This window comes from Mus musculus, chromosome 7 (assembly GCF_000001635.26).
Source record: "Mus musculus strain C57BL/6J chromosome 7, GRCm38.p6 C57BL/6J".
NCBI classification, from domain to species: domain Eukaryota; kingdom Metazoa; phylum Chordata; class Mammalia; order Rodentia; family Muridae; genus Mus; species Mus musculus.
Window position 1 is genome coordinate 50595192 of NC_000073.6, and position 14230 is coordinate 50609421.

At 40.2% G+C, this 14230-nt stretch overlaps 2 protein-coding genes across 2 annotated transcripts in view; both read left to right on the forward strand.

Annotated features, from left to right (window-relative positions):
• The window catches only part of Nell1 (NEL-like 1), an 887940-nt gene that overhangs the window by 619842 nt on the left and 253868 nt on the right, over positions 1-14230 (forward strand). The gene's annotated exons all lie outside the window — the stretch shown is intronic.
• On the forward strand, positions 3999-5337 carry 4933405O20Rik (RIKEN cDNA 4933405O20 gene). The gene has a single exon (NM_172901.2). The coding sequence runs from the start codon at positions 4029-4031 to the stop codon at positions 5217-5219; it is 1191 nt and encodes a 396-aa protein (NP_766489.1). The 5' UTR covers positions 3999-4028; the 3' UTR covers positions 5220-5337.

Genomic DNA, 14230 nt, shown 5'->3' on the forward strand with positions numbered 1-14230 from the left:
GGTGTTTGTTCTATTGTCCATTTTCTTGAATTGGTGAGATCCAGGTTCATTGAGCAAGTTAGCTATTTTTAGTCTCAAAAACTAAAGTGGAGGACTAGGGAGGTATCATCATGGATAAAACCCTTGCCAAAGAAGGATAAAGATTCAAATCCCTAATACCAATGTAAATGCTATGTGGATATGGTAGCTCCACTGTAGTTATAGTGCTCTTAAAGTAGGTCTGATCTTGGGACAAGCTGGCTAGTTATACTTGCCATATTGATGAGTGTAAGTTCAATTTAGAAACCCTACCTTAGTGAATAATGTAAGGTGGGAAGTGATTGACAAAGACTCTCAGCATCAGCCTTGGACCTACACATGCACATAGACACATTGACACTTGTGCCCATACATGTACCTTCTCACATGGATGTTATACACATGAGCATGAGCATGTATGCACACATGATATACGCCCCCCCACACACACATTCACACACACATGCAAAAAATAAGTGAACAAAATATAAGATAGAGAGTGATCAAGGAAGGTAAGTAGATCTCTGCTTCTACATGCATGTTCACACACACACACACACACACACACACACACACACACACACACACACGGACATGGACACAAAGTTAGATATGGTAGGCCTCTTGGCTCTGGAGCCCATGCTGTTAACCATTAATCTGCCTTCATTGTTGAAGTTGCCATTGAGTCCTGGTTGCTATTACTGGTTGCTATACTTCCCTCTTTACAGAATTGTGATAGGGTTAACTATCCTGTCCATGGACATGTCACCTCCCTTAGAAAACAATGGCCTCTCTTAGTAAGTCCAGCATTCCAGTGCATTCTTCTCAGTTATTCTCCTCTAAGGCTTCAAATACTGAAGTCCTTTTCATTGCTGTCATCTCTTATGCTGTCTCGGCAGACATCTTCCCAGACCACACTTGCATGACAATATTACTACATCATGGTACAATCAGCTATGACCTAACCACACTGCACTTATTCATATGCCTTACATTGAAAGTGCTTGTAAGTGGATTACTTTTTCAATGACTCAGACTCACCACAGAGTTACTCCCATAGGATGCAACATTTCCTCAACTATATTTCAATATGATATCTTGGGTTATATGTGATAGGGGATTGGCTATCATTCATTGGCTCATATTTCTTGAAATGTCTATGATCTGTTGTTAATGTAGATGTAGCAATTCTGACAATGGCTATGACAACACACATAAGACCTATGCAAACTAAAACCAGAAAACCAAGTGGCCTGCCACATCTAACTTTTGTGTCCCTATGTGTGTGTGTGTGTGTGTGTGTGTGTGTGTGTGTGTGTGTGTGTGTCTAGGTAATGTTAGCTTTCAAGAGTAAGAGGTAGTTATGTTTAGGTTGTAGCCCTTGATAGATCTGCATGTTCAGCCCATATCCATACATGAGAGAAGATGTAGGAGGTACCAAAAGACTGAGTGGCTTTTCAAAAATGAAGACGCAAAGTTGGGTGGTTGATCTGAGAGGAGATGGGGGAAGGATGCAAATGTTCAAAAGACAATAGGTGTATTTCTTCTAGAATTACTAAAGCTACTTTTTAAACGTTACAACAACTCTGATAGGCTACAGTCTGTGAACTGTGGGTTTATATGTGTATTTGTTTCCTTGATATTTTACATAGATAACTAAGAAGCTAGGCTGATAAGACATGTATATTTACCTGTTTCCTTATAACACAGAAACAAGAGTGAGGACACCTTAAACCCTTAAAACTTCCATATCAGGAGTAAAGCAGTCATCCAAGTTAGAGGCTTAGTCATTTGTATCCTATAGTATTAGCATAAAGACTACACAGAAATACAATTTCTGTACATTTTGATGTTGAGATTATAATTATTTTTCTTAGTCTGAGTTACTGGATGCTGCTCTACTTACATTACCTAGAGAGAACTGAGTTGTATCTTTGATATACAGTTAAATATGGTTTTAATATTAGAAAATGTGCATCTACATTTTTCCTTAAAAGTGATGTGGTTTAAAACAAGTAATAGATTTCATAATCATTTGTAGAACAATTTTGCTTTTTCTGCATATTTCCTACAAATCAACTTAGAGACCTTTTGCTCTGTTTTGTCAAGTACTTTATGTGCACATGTATATGTGTGGGCCTATATGGGACTATTTCCTGTGGATGTCATTTGTCATCCATAGCAGCAAAAACAAGGTAGGGATCCTCTACTTCAGGCTATTGTTTATACTCCTATATACCTCTCTGATATGTTGATGACTCCCGAATCTATACCTTCACCCATGATCTCTCATCAGGGACTTCCAACTCATTTATTAAGCTATTCACTAGAGGTCATTGTGTGGCTATCATCCAGGCTTCAAAGACATAGCATACTAAAAGTGAACTTATTTAGATCATCTTTCCTCACCCAGTTTACTGTTCTTCCAGTGTGGCCCATTTCTTCATTGACTGCACATTTTCCCCCCAGTCTGTTAAATGCATTCAGAATGATGCTCACAGTCCCCATGTCTGGCCATATCCTGCTACTGATCTAAATATCTCTGAAAACACTGTTCTTGGTATGTTAATCCTTACTCTGATGCCGCTGTTCATCCTGTTGGGGTCATTTCTTAGCTCAGTAGCTCTTACATTTCAGAATGCACCAACACTATTAAACAATACTTTGCTGTCAACTCCAGGAATGCTCATTCCATAAATATATAGGTGTTTCCAAGGAATTTCATTTCTTACCCAGAGATTTTCTTAGAATGTGTTAAAGAAGAAACCCAATTATGGCACTATAACAATGGATACATGGCATTCTATATTTGTGTAAATATATACCCGGTTTAAAATTGGAAGAAAATCCTAGAGCAAACCATAGGTTATGAGTCACAAAGGTTTGCCAATGTTTATTCATCAGTTATTAAACATGTATCATTTGCAGGCAGGATTCTGACCAGGGGAAATCTATGTCTAAATCATGGCCTGGGTATGTGAGGAATGCCACTATCTTCATCTCAGTTCCTCTGTGCCTCTGTAATTGTTGGAAAATAAAGTCTAGTTAAAAAATTAAATTATATGTGCATCAGTCATGTACTATCTAGAACATGGCATTTCATGGTCCCTTCTTCATACTCTGGCTCTTACTGTCTTTCTGACTTATTTTTAGATGTTTCTTAACCATCAGATCAGAGGAATTTGATGTAGTTATCTTATCTACAGCTCTGCAGTCAATTACTTATTCTCAACATTATAATCAGTCATAAGTCTCTGTATTAATCACTACCTAATGTAAAAAGATGTTTCTCTGACCAAGGTTGGGATCAGTGGCACAAATCTCTGAATATAAACATATTTAAAAGACAGTTTAATAAAACAACTATTTAGCAAAGCAATAGTGAGTCTCCCCTATAGCCTATAAGCTTCCCATTTAAAGATGTCTCTTTACCCAGGCACATAAGGAAAATCCTAATCAGTTAGTAGGTTATTGATTTTTTTTTAAGGACATGAAATTTGAAGGTGGATGTGTTGGGACATCCTGCCAGGAGCTGGAGGGAAGTAGAGGTAGTAGATACATATAAAATACAATGTATACAGGTACTAAGTTTTCAAAACTATGAGAGTGACTCAGTCTATTGTGCTGAGGGGCACAGGGAAACAGAGGAGTAGATCTGGGTGGGAAGGAAGTTTGGGAAGTTGGACTAGGAAGAGTGGAAGGAGGGGATACTGTGGATGAGATCTAATATATGAAAGAGAATTACATTTTTTCAAAAAAGCAAAATTTTTAAAAAGTCGTATTTTTAGAGCAGAGCCCATAAACATGAATTATTACCTAGCCAGAAAATGTTTGCAGCTTTTAGTGTAGACACCCTATTGTTCCATATCTAGCATGCTTACACGAGTAGAATGTCTGTAAAACAGAATGTAAGGAAGGAGAGAGAATTGTGACTCAAGAAGGAATCATTGCCTCAGAACTCCAAAGCAAACTGTTTCTAAGAAAGAGTAAGGACAGCCACGATAGTAAAGATGTTGGCAGTAACCAGCTGTTCTATGAAAACAGTTCTCCAATATGCTGTGTTTCTTGGCCATTCTAGGGAGGTAGTGTGTGAGCTTGTGACCTCCTTCAGAAGTTTCTGCTCACATTGCGCAGTGCCTCCTTCACCAAAGTATGGAGGAAGACACACGGTGGCTATGATTCCTGGAGATGGCATTGGGCCTGAGCTTATGGTTCATGTCAAGAAAATATTCAGATCAAATTGTGTGCCAGTGGACTTTGAAGAGGTGTGGGTCACCTCGACATCTAATGAAGAGGAGATCAACAATGCTCTCATGGCCATCCGTCGGAACCGTGTCGCTCTGAAGGGCAATATTGCAACCAACCACAATCTGCCTGCCCGTTACAAGTCTCACAACACCAAGTTTCGCACCATCCTTGACCTCTATGCCAGTGTCGTCCATTTCAAGACTTTTCCTGGTGTTATGACCCGACACAAAGACATAGACATCTTGGTTGTTCGGGAGAATACAGAGGGGGAGTACACTAACCTAGAGCATGAGAGCGTGAAAGGCGTGGTAGAAAGCCTTAAGATTGTGACAAAGACCAAGTCTGTGCGCATTGCTGATTATGCCTTCAAGTTGGCCCAAAAGATGGGGCGGAAAAAGGTGACAGTTGTTCACAAAGCCAACATCATGAAACTGGGAGATGGGCTCTTCCTTCAGTGCTGTAAGGATGTGGCAGCTCACTATCCTCAGATCACCTTAGAGAGTATGATTATAGACAACACCACAATGCAGTTGGTATCGAAGCCCCAACAGTTTGATGTCATGGTGATGCCCAATCTTTATGGCAACATTATCAACAGTATCTGCACAGGACTGGTTGGAGGGTCAGGAATTGTCCCTGGAGCCAATTATGGTGATTCATATGCAATATTTGAGATGGGTTCAAAGGAAATAGGTAAAGATTTGGCTCACAGAAATATTGCCAATCCTGTCGCCATGCTGCTGACCAGCTGTATCATGCTGGACTACCTTGATCTCCAACCCTATGCCACTCACATCCGCTCTGCAGTCATGGCGTCCTTACAAAACAAAGCTGTCTGCACTCCAGACATTGGAGGTCAAGGGAACACTGCAAGCACTGTAGAGTATATCTTACACCACATGAAAGAACAAACTAGTGGTTGTCATCCAAATTTCTTCCTGCAGTTCACTTGATTCACCCCCTCAGAGAGTCCAGCTAGCTTACTCAGCATGAATTGAGAGTGAACATTGCCAATTCACTGGAAGGGAAGGTGGGGGGATCAATATTGGTTTTTCCATTAAATTTAAATTCAGTAAACAATGCTTACTTTAATTAGCAAAGCTTTTCACAATGTGGACAAACAGGAATTTCCCTGAAAGTTTATTCCAAAGTCCTCACCTCTCTGGGATATAGTATGTTGAATAAATCAGAAAGTTCAAGGTTTTTCTCAGAACCTTTTCCTCCTCCTCCTCCTCCTCCTCCTCCTCCTCCTCCTCCTCCTCCTCCTCCTCCTCCTCCTCCTTCTCCTTCTCATTTCTTCTTCTCTCTTCTCTCTTCTTCTCTCTTCTTCTTCTTCTTCTTCTTCTCCTCCTTCTTCTCCTTCTTCTCCTTTCTTCTTCTCTCTTCTCTCTTCTCCTCCTCTTCTTCTTCTTCTTCTTCTTCTTCTTCTTCTTCTTCTTCTTCTTCTTCTTCTTCTTCTTCTTCTTCTTCTTCTGCTGCTGCTGCTGCTGCTGCTGCTGCTGCTGCTTCTTCTTCTTCTTCTTCTTCTTCTTCTTCTTCTTCTTCTTCTTCTTCTTCTTCTTCTTCTTCTTCTTCTCCTTCTCCTTCTCCTTCTCCTTCTCCTTCTCCTTCTCCTTCTCCTTCTCCTTCTCCTCCTCCTCCTCCTCCTCCTCCTCCTCCTCCTCCTCCTCCTCCTCCTTCTTCTTCTTCTTCTTTCTTCTTCTTTCTTCTTCTTCTTCTTTCTTCTTCTTTTTCAAGACAGGGTTTCTCTGTATAGCCCTGGTTTTCCTGAAACTCACTCTGTAGACCAGGCTGGCCTCCCACTCAAAATCTGCCTGCCTCTGCTTTCCAAGTGCTGGGATTAAAGGCATTCACCACCACTGCCTGGCATATCAGAGCCTTGAAAAAGTGATTTTTCTCCTTATCTGAGCCACTGAAATTTAGCAATCAAACCGAGAGAGGAGACTTGCTTTCCTGTAGAAGTTATTAATGAATTAATCAGTGCTATAAAGTTTGCCTACTAAGTGTATATTATACTTTTAATAATGAAACTGAGCTAGTGTAGAAGGCTCCCACACCCACAACGATCTCCTTTCTCCTGGTGATGGTTAAGATATTTGTGTTAGGAATTCTCTATGGTGTTTTGATGAGTACATGAGTTCCCTCTTGGACCTTTTAGCTCTCCTAGAAAGAACACTCTCTCTCTTTTTTTAATTATTAGATATTTCCTTTATTTACATTTCTAATGTTATCCTCTTTCCTAGTTTCCCCTCGAAAATACCCTATCCTCTCCCTCCTCCCCCTGCTCCCCAACCCACTTCTGCTTCCTGGCCCAGGCATTCCCCTATACTGAGGCATAACACCTTCACAGGACCAAGGGCCTCTCCTCCCTTGATGACTTGACTAGGTTATCCTCAGCTACATATGTAGCTAGAGCCATGAGTCTCTCTGTGTGTTTTCTTTGATTGGTGGTTTAGTCCCAGGGAGCTCTGGGGTTACTAGTTAGTTCATATTGTTGTTCCTCCTATGGGGCTGCAAACCCCTCAGCTCCTTGGGTACTTTTTCTAGCTCCTTCACTGGGGACCCTGTGCTCTGTCTAATGGATGGCTGTGAGCATCCACTTCTGTATTAGTCAGGCACTGGCTGAGCCTCTCAGGGGACAGCTATATCAGGCTCCTGTCAGCAAGCTCTTGTTGACATCCACTATAGTGTCTGGGTTTGGTGGTTGTTTATGGGATGGATCCCCAAGTGGGCCAGTTTCTGGATGATTATTCCTTCAGTCTCTGCTCTGAATTTTGTCTCTGTAACTTCTTCCATGGGTATTTTGTTTCCCCTTCTTAGAAGGATCGAAGTGTCCACACTTTGGTCTTCCTTCTTCTGGAGTTTCATGTGTTTTGCAAATTGTATCTTGGGTATTCTGAGCTTCTGGGCTAATATCCACTTATCAACGAGTAGATATTGTGTGTGACAGAACACTCTTAAACTTCTTTCAGTTGTATTTAAAAAATGTGGCTGTCAAATCCCTCCAGAGTCACAGAGACCATAGTTCTCTACTATATAAAAAGAATCCTGGAATACAAACCACATATTCAGTGATTCACAATTTCTTATGGTTTATTTGTCAACTATGAAAAATTTCATATAAAAATCAAAAGCTGTGAGCTAACTTAAATATTTACCATTACTTTATTATATCCTATTTACAATATCCTTAAAGTTATAGTCGGGAACGATGCAAACATAATCTTGTTAGTATCTGAAAGAAGTTCTTTCTCAGTAGAAAATGTAAAAATGGTTTTACAAGCTCACAATAATTTCCCCAGAAGGATTGGCATGCATTTGGAAGTGAGATTGAGAAAAGCAAAGAGATCATCAGTATCCTTATATCTAACCTAGCAGCTGTGGATACCAGCATGCTTCATTATCACACATGGAAGTTCTTCATCTGGGACCATAAAAAGGTCTCAGAGGTGCTAGCTCATTTATCCTAATGATGCATATATCCATGGTCAAAAGGGTTGGATAAATTTTGCTGGAGGACAAAGTGATAAACAATCCTACATAGAAGTTCCTGAAAAAGTCAGGTACACAAGTGAGGGTTTACCAACAATTGAAGACATTTTGGTTTGTAGCCCACCTTTTACATAGTTCAGACCTATACCTGTGCCATTGTTTGGTGAACAGAGCAAGGATTTAACCTGCCATCTCTACCTACAAAGCCACAGTGGCCAAATTAACTATTGCACTCCCTACTTTTGACCCTTTTTCTTAACGCTAGAAGTATGTAGTGGTTAATACCAATTTTTAAACATGACAAGACCTAAACTCATTCAGAACGCAAGGCTTTGGACAGTGCTGTGAGGGACTATAATGATTTTGTTAGCCTGTGGATATGTCCATCATAACTATATAAATTATGTAAATTAAGGTGGGAAGACCCATCCAAAACTGCCAGAAAAACAGAAGAAAATGAACTAAACATAGACATTCATTATTTTCTGCTTCCTAATTGCAGGTGCAATGCGACCAGCTACCTCAAGCCTCAGTCACTAAGTCTTCCCTATCATGATACACTTGAAATGTAGGCTAAAATGAACCCTTGCTTCTTTAAGTTGCTTTAGTCAAGGTATTCATCATGAAGACGGGGAGGTTAGGGAATCCAGGGGCTTTATTCAAAGCACAGCCAGCTCAGCTTCAGATGCCCAACTGTCAGGTCATGTTTAGCAATTGGGGGTAGTTATGGTGTAAGGAAGCTGAAATTGATCCCCAGTTTTAAAATGTTCATTCTCTGACACTCAAAAACTCTGGAGGTGACAACCTGTCACCCTTTATCGTCATTTACCATTTTCATTGTTACACTCTTCCACTTGAGTATCTCTAGAACAAATGGCATGAAGCTATTCTTTTTTCTTCTCTGCATCTTTACCATGATGACTAGTACACAGAAGATATGTAATACACATTTAAAAAAATTAATGAAAAAGTTGACACTGGTTTGATGGTGCTCATATCATAGCATTGCCGAAAAAGCAAAGAAAGGGTGGCCATTACATAGCACTTAGTAGGTTTCCAAACTCACCATCAGTGTTTCCCATTACATGCCATGGTAAATGATGACTGTTAAGGGAATCAGATATTATAAAAGGTGTTTAGTATTCCTGTAAAATACTTTGGACCATAGGAACAAGCTGTCTTAAGTTTCCTGATTCTCTCTCCTTGTTTCTCTCTCTCTCTCTCTCTCTCTCTCTCTCTCTCTCTCTCTCTCTCTCTCCCTTCCTTCCTTCCTTCCTTCCTTCCTTCCTTCCTTCCTTTCTTTCTTTCTTTCTTTCTTTCTTTCTTTCTTTTTTTGTATGTGTGTATCTGGTATGAATTTGGGTGTATTTATGTTTCTGCACATGTGTGGGTACATGTGTATATGAAAATACATGTGTGTGCATTGCAAGCTTCCCAGTATTTTTTTTTTACTTAAAAGTATTCTCTGTTAACATGTATCTACCTATAGTTTTCTTTTTCTTATTTCCTGCAGTGCATCTGATTTGTTGCTTTTGAAACAGAATAGAACCGTGTAACCTTCTTCAGACTCTGCATTCAGTGACTTCCCTTTGTTCTTTGGAGAAAGTCAGCTAAGCACATACAGTGCAATATTCCCTAGGCTGTAAGAGTGATTGAGGAATCCATCACTGAAGAGTCAAGACCTAGGACAGGGTCAGGCTTATTCTTCACACTCATTCTAAGTATTTATTCAAGGAAACGGGAGTAAGTGAAAGGTTTCAGTCACTGACAAGTGTTAGCAATTAGAAGAACTGATTTATTGCAAAGTGATAGTGTCTGGCTTTCATCTACAAACCTATCCAAGGTTGTTCTTTTCGAAAGAATTCAGGAGCCCATAGGGCAGTGAAACAAGTGTGAAGTCTGTTGAACTTGCTTACCTCGATTGAGTATCTCACCTGTGTCATCAGGTGTGTGCTCCTCACTTGAGCATCCTGCTGTGGCTCCTATGGTCTGGGCATCAGATGTGGTCAGCATGTTGTGATCCAGATGTGGTTCCACGTCGTTGCTTCCTCCCTTTCAGTAAGTCCAGATGCTGCTGCATACCAGACTGGAAGGATGAATGGGTGGAGTCTGCAGGATCTCAGTCTGGCTGGGAATGAGTGCTCTATCGAGAGAGAGAAGGCATTCTCTGAGGAAGATTTTAGTATTTCAGCTCTTTTAGAAGATGGCCTTCTCATAGGCCATCATTGGGAGGAGAAGCCTTTGGTCTTGCAAAGATTATATGCCCCAATACAGGGGAATGCCAGGGCCAGAAAGCGGGAGTGGGTAGGTTGGGAAGCAGGGCTGGGGAAGGGTATAGAGAACTTTTGGGATAGCATTTAAATTGTAAATGAAGAAAATATCTAATAAAAATTGTTTAAATAAAATAAAAAAAGAAAGAAAAAGGACACCATTAAAAAAAAAAAAAAGATGGCCTTCTCTTAGGAGGATCTTAGAGTTATAGCTCTCTTAGATGATCTTAGTTTGTGAGCATACTTTTATTCAGGGTGCCTGTATGCATATATTTTATTTGAGGTAGAATAGGGATATATATGAATTTTGGAGAGTGAGAAGGATGAATGTTTAAAGCTTTGTGAATGGCTCAGTAGTATGGAGAGGCATTCCAGGAATCTCAGGTACTTGCTGGGTGGATTTTTTTTTTTTGGGGGGGGGGGTAGGAGGTTGAACTTGTAGGTCTTCCAAGAACTACTTGACTTTTCCCAGGTAGGGGATTGTGGGGTCGGTATCCCCAGACAGAGTCAGAGAAGGGGAAGCCCTGCTGGTAAAGGAAGACCTCCATTTTGAACAGAGGTCTGAGGAACTGTCCGGTCATGGGAGACGGCGATGTCAAATAGCAGGTTGTGCCCATACTCACCTTTCTGCACTCATTCTGTTATCTCATTTTTGGCTTTACCAGCCTCTCTGCTTTGCTTTTATTTCTGGAATACAAAGGATAGCAGCATGCTGTTTGCCTTTATCTGACCTCATTCTCACCAGCTCTCTGTTTTGACTGGTGGCCTTAAAATGACTCACTCATTCATTCAAATGCTAGAGTTGACATTCATCTCTAGTCTGCCACACATAGGAGGTATGCTAACATTGAAGGAGTTGCTTAACCTCTCTGGTCTCTGGTTTGTTTAATTTTTTAGAAGGCCAAAGCTTATCTTCATGGGAACATAAATGTCCCTTGGGGTGGGGGTGGGGGACAACTGGAAAGAGTAGAAGGAGGGGAGGCTGTGGTTGGCTGTACTATATAAGAGAAGAATAAACAAAAAGAAAAAAAAAAGAAGAAAATGCTTGTCTACTGCTAAATGGGACCCTCAATCTAGTGGTTTAGGACAAATGATTGTGTGTTATAGTTCTGTAGGTTAAAGGGAATGCTGGGAATGGCTGGGACATCCAAGATGTCTTTCTGGATGATGACAGTAATGGCTGCCTGTCAGAATCCTCAGTTGTCCCACATGTACAAATTGAAGTAACTGGGTCCCTTCATAGCACAATACCTTGTTTCTAAGCTGAAAAAAAAAAAAGAAAAAGAAAAAAAAAAAGAAAGAAAACTAAGTCTGTAGATTTCTTAAGGCTTAGCCTTGAAAATGTCTTAATACTGTTTCTTCCACATTCTGTTGGTCAGAATGGGCTGGAGATAGAGCCGATTTAAGAATAAGGAAATATTTAGAGGGTTAGGTTAACATTGGAGTCTGGGGACTTATTGCACAGCATTCAGTGGAATACACAGTGTTATGTGGCCACACTAGGAAACACAATATGTAATAATGACAATTTGTTTCTGTGCCTGCCTTGCTTGCCATAGGCATTGCTTATCCAGAAGTTGCTCTTCTGATTCTCCACTTTTCCCATGACCTCTTAACTAGCTTTAGGATCTATGAATTCTGCTCTACAATGCTCTGTGTTAACTCCATCTCCCCTCTTTCCTTTTATGCTTTTAGCCAACTAAGGATTAAAGAACCCTCTACTAACATCCTAGGTTTGAACACCTTCATCTCACATTTTGTCTTGCAACAACAACTCATCTATTTGATAATAGTCTTAATATATCACATAGTGTTTGGGGGTAGGATATATTTCTTGATGAACTTCTAGTTCTTATATTGACCATTGCAGTGATTGCATAGGAGGTATATACATCCCATTATGTTGAAGATTATATTACAGTTTATGTGACATATTTTGTCTATTATGCTTCATTCCTTATTTTGCACACTTTGCATATATCATTTACAATACTCATGTTAACTCTATTCAATGATTATTATGCTCATCATTTAACAGAGGAGAAAACTGAGAAACAGACATTAAGAAATTTTCCTGCAGTATCACCAACATGAGGTGACTGATGCAGGTAGCTCTAGAGTTACCATCTTTGAGAGGTCATGCGTGAACATTTGCTATTAGTGAATTCTCAATATTATATGAAAGGGAATGGGTTTTCTGCAATAGACTCATGTTTCCCATGGAAACAATTTTACAATTACATGCAGAATTAAAGAAATGTCGAGAGCTGTCCTTCAGAAACTGCAGTGTAGGAAATCAGACTAAGAGGCCTTGAACCCATGTAGTATTTAGCCTGATGAACATTGGCACTGTATCAAGTCTGAAGGTCTCTGTTTCTCTGTAGCTCTTTTCCTTGTGTGACAGGCAGGCACATCCTGTGCTGGTGTGTTCAAATGCTTACTATATGTCAGGTCTTCTAAGTGCTTCCTGAGCACTATTAGATAATTATTGAAGTATGGCAAGTTTAGTCTTACTCAGGGCAAATCGGTCATTAGTAAGGAGATAGTACTAGAGGGCAGCACCAGTATTTAACGTTCACAACTAAATCTGAACCCTGAATTTGGAGTTACTGCTATTGAAGGTAAAAGTTTTAGTCATATGAGACTATCCTGTGTCCCTGAAATGAGCATCAGATGTTAAAGAGAGTGACATTTCAACAACATGTCAGAAAACAATGAGATGGCTTCACAGGCATGCTAGGGTACTGGTGCATGCACACCCCAGACCACAAAAGCCTCCTACAGATATAGCCTCCCCCCCCAACACTCACACACAGCTACCTCCACACATGCACACACATGCATATACATTTATTTACCCCCCACCCCACCCCTTCACACACAGAGCCTCCCCTGCCACCTGCACATACAAATAAAAAAATAAAATAAAATAAATTATCAAGTCAAGGATGCAAATAACTCCTCTGGTATAATAACTGAAAAAAGAGAGAAGCCCTAGATGAGGGGTTGCTTGGATAAAAGACTTGCTAAGCTGTAGTTGGCGCAAGTCTAGAATATCTGTAACTCAGGAGAGTAGTAAGTTAAGGTCTGCTTGGACTACAGAGTGCATTCAAGGTCATCTCACACAACTCAGTGAGATGCTTTCACAATGTAGAAGCAAGTAGAAGAGAGTGCTGTGCATATAGCATCAGTCTGAGAAAATGTTCCCAACTCCCAAGGTCTCAGATGGAATCATCAACAACAAAAATATCTAAAATAATGATATGTGGCAGATGCAATCATGCCATTTTAAATGACCACAGATCAGAGGAGGAATTTGAAGGGAGTGTCCAGTGACAAGTTATCACAGAGTTTGAGAACAATGACAGTATCATTGCAGGCTCAGCTTCGGCAAGGAGCTGGGCACAGAGCACGGCCAGGAGGAGTTTGAAGGGGAGTGTTTGGTCCTTAAGAGTTCCCCTGACAATGTGTGTGACATTGGAATTGGAAGTGGCAGGGAAATCTTCACATCAGAAGGAATTCATTTACGGTGGTGGAAAGTGCAAGATGTTACATCAGCAATTGTTCTGGGGAGCCTAAGGAAAAGGGAAAGGGTGTGCGCAAAGTGCGAAAACTGCCTCAGACTCACTAAAGTCGCCAGAAAGAAGGGAAGAAGGTCTTGTTATCAATTTTACAAGAGCTTAAAACTCAACTGAGTAAAAATGTCTGCTGACAACCCTCCAGTTTGTGTCCTACTCATTTCAAACACCTAGTTATAGACATACATGACCAAGGTTGTCACAAAAGAATGTCACCTGTCTAATGACAAAACTGGTATGTTTTTATTTTTCATAAAATGCCTTCAAATAAGAATTATTATAAATGTTCTCTGTCTACCCAGTAAGGAACTTATTTAAGGGAGGAAATATTGACCTTGGTTATACTGCCTTAATATTTTCATAAGAATTAGATGGAGAATACATTCTAAGAAGAGGAAAAAATATTCCTAAACAAAGAATTACTAATTAGTCACAGAAGTATACTTTTCAGAATTGCAAATACTGAATGCCTGTGGTAGTTTGAATAAAAATGACCCCCATAAGATCATACAGTTGAATGCTTAGTCACCAGGGAGCAGAACTCTCATTGATAGGATTACAGGGGTGAGGAGCTGTTGGAGGAAGCATGTCACTGGAGGTGGGTTTTAAGGTTCTAATTCCCAC

Bases quoted from the DNA above. Each gene is read 5' to 3' on its own strand.
- 4933405O20Rik (NM_172901.2), top strand. From the start codon at position 4,029: ATGTTGGCAGTAACCAGCTGTTCTATGAAAACAGTTCTCCAATATGCT.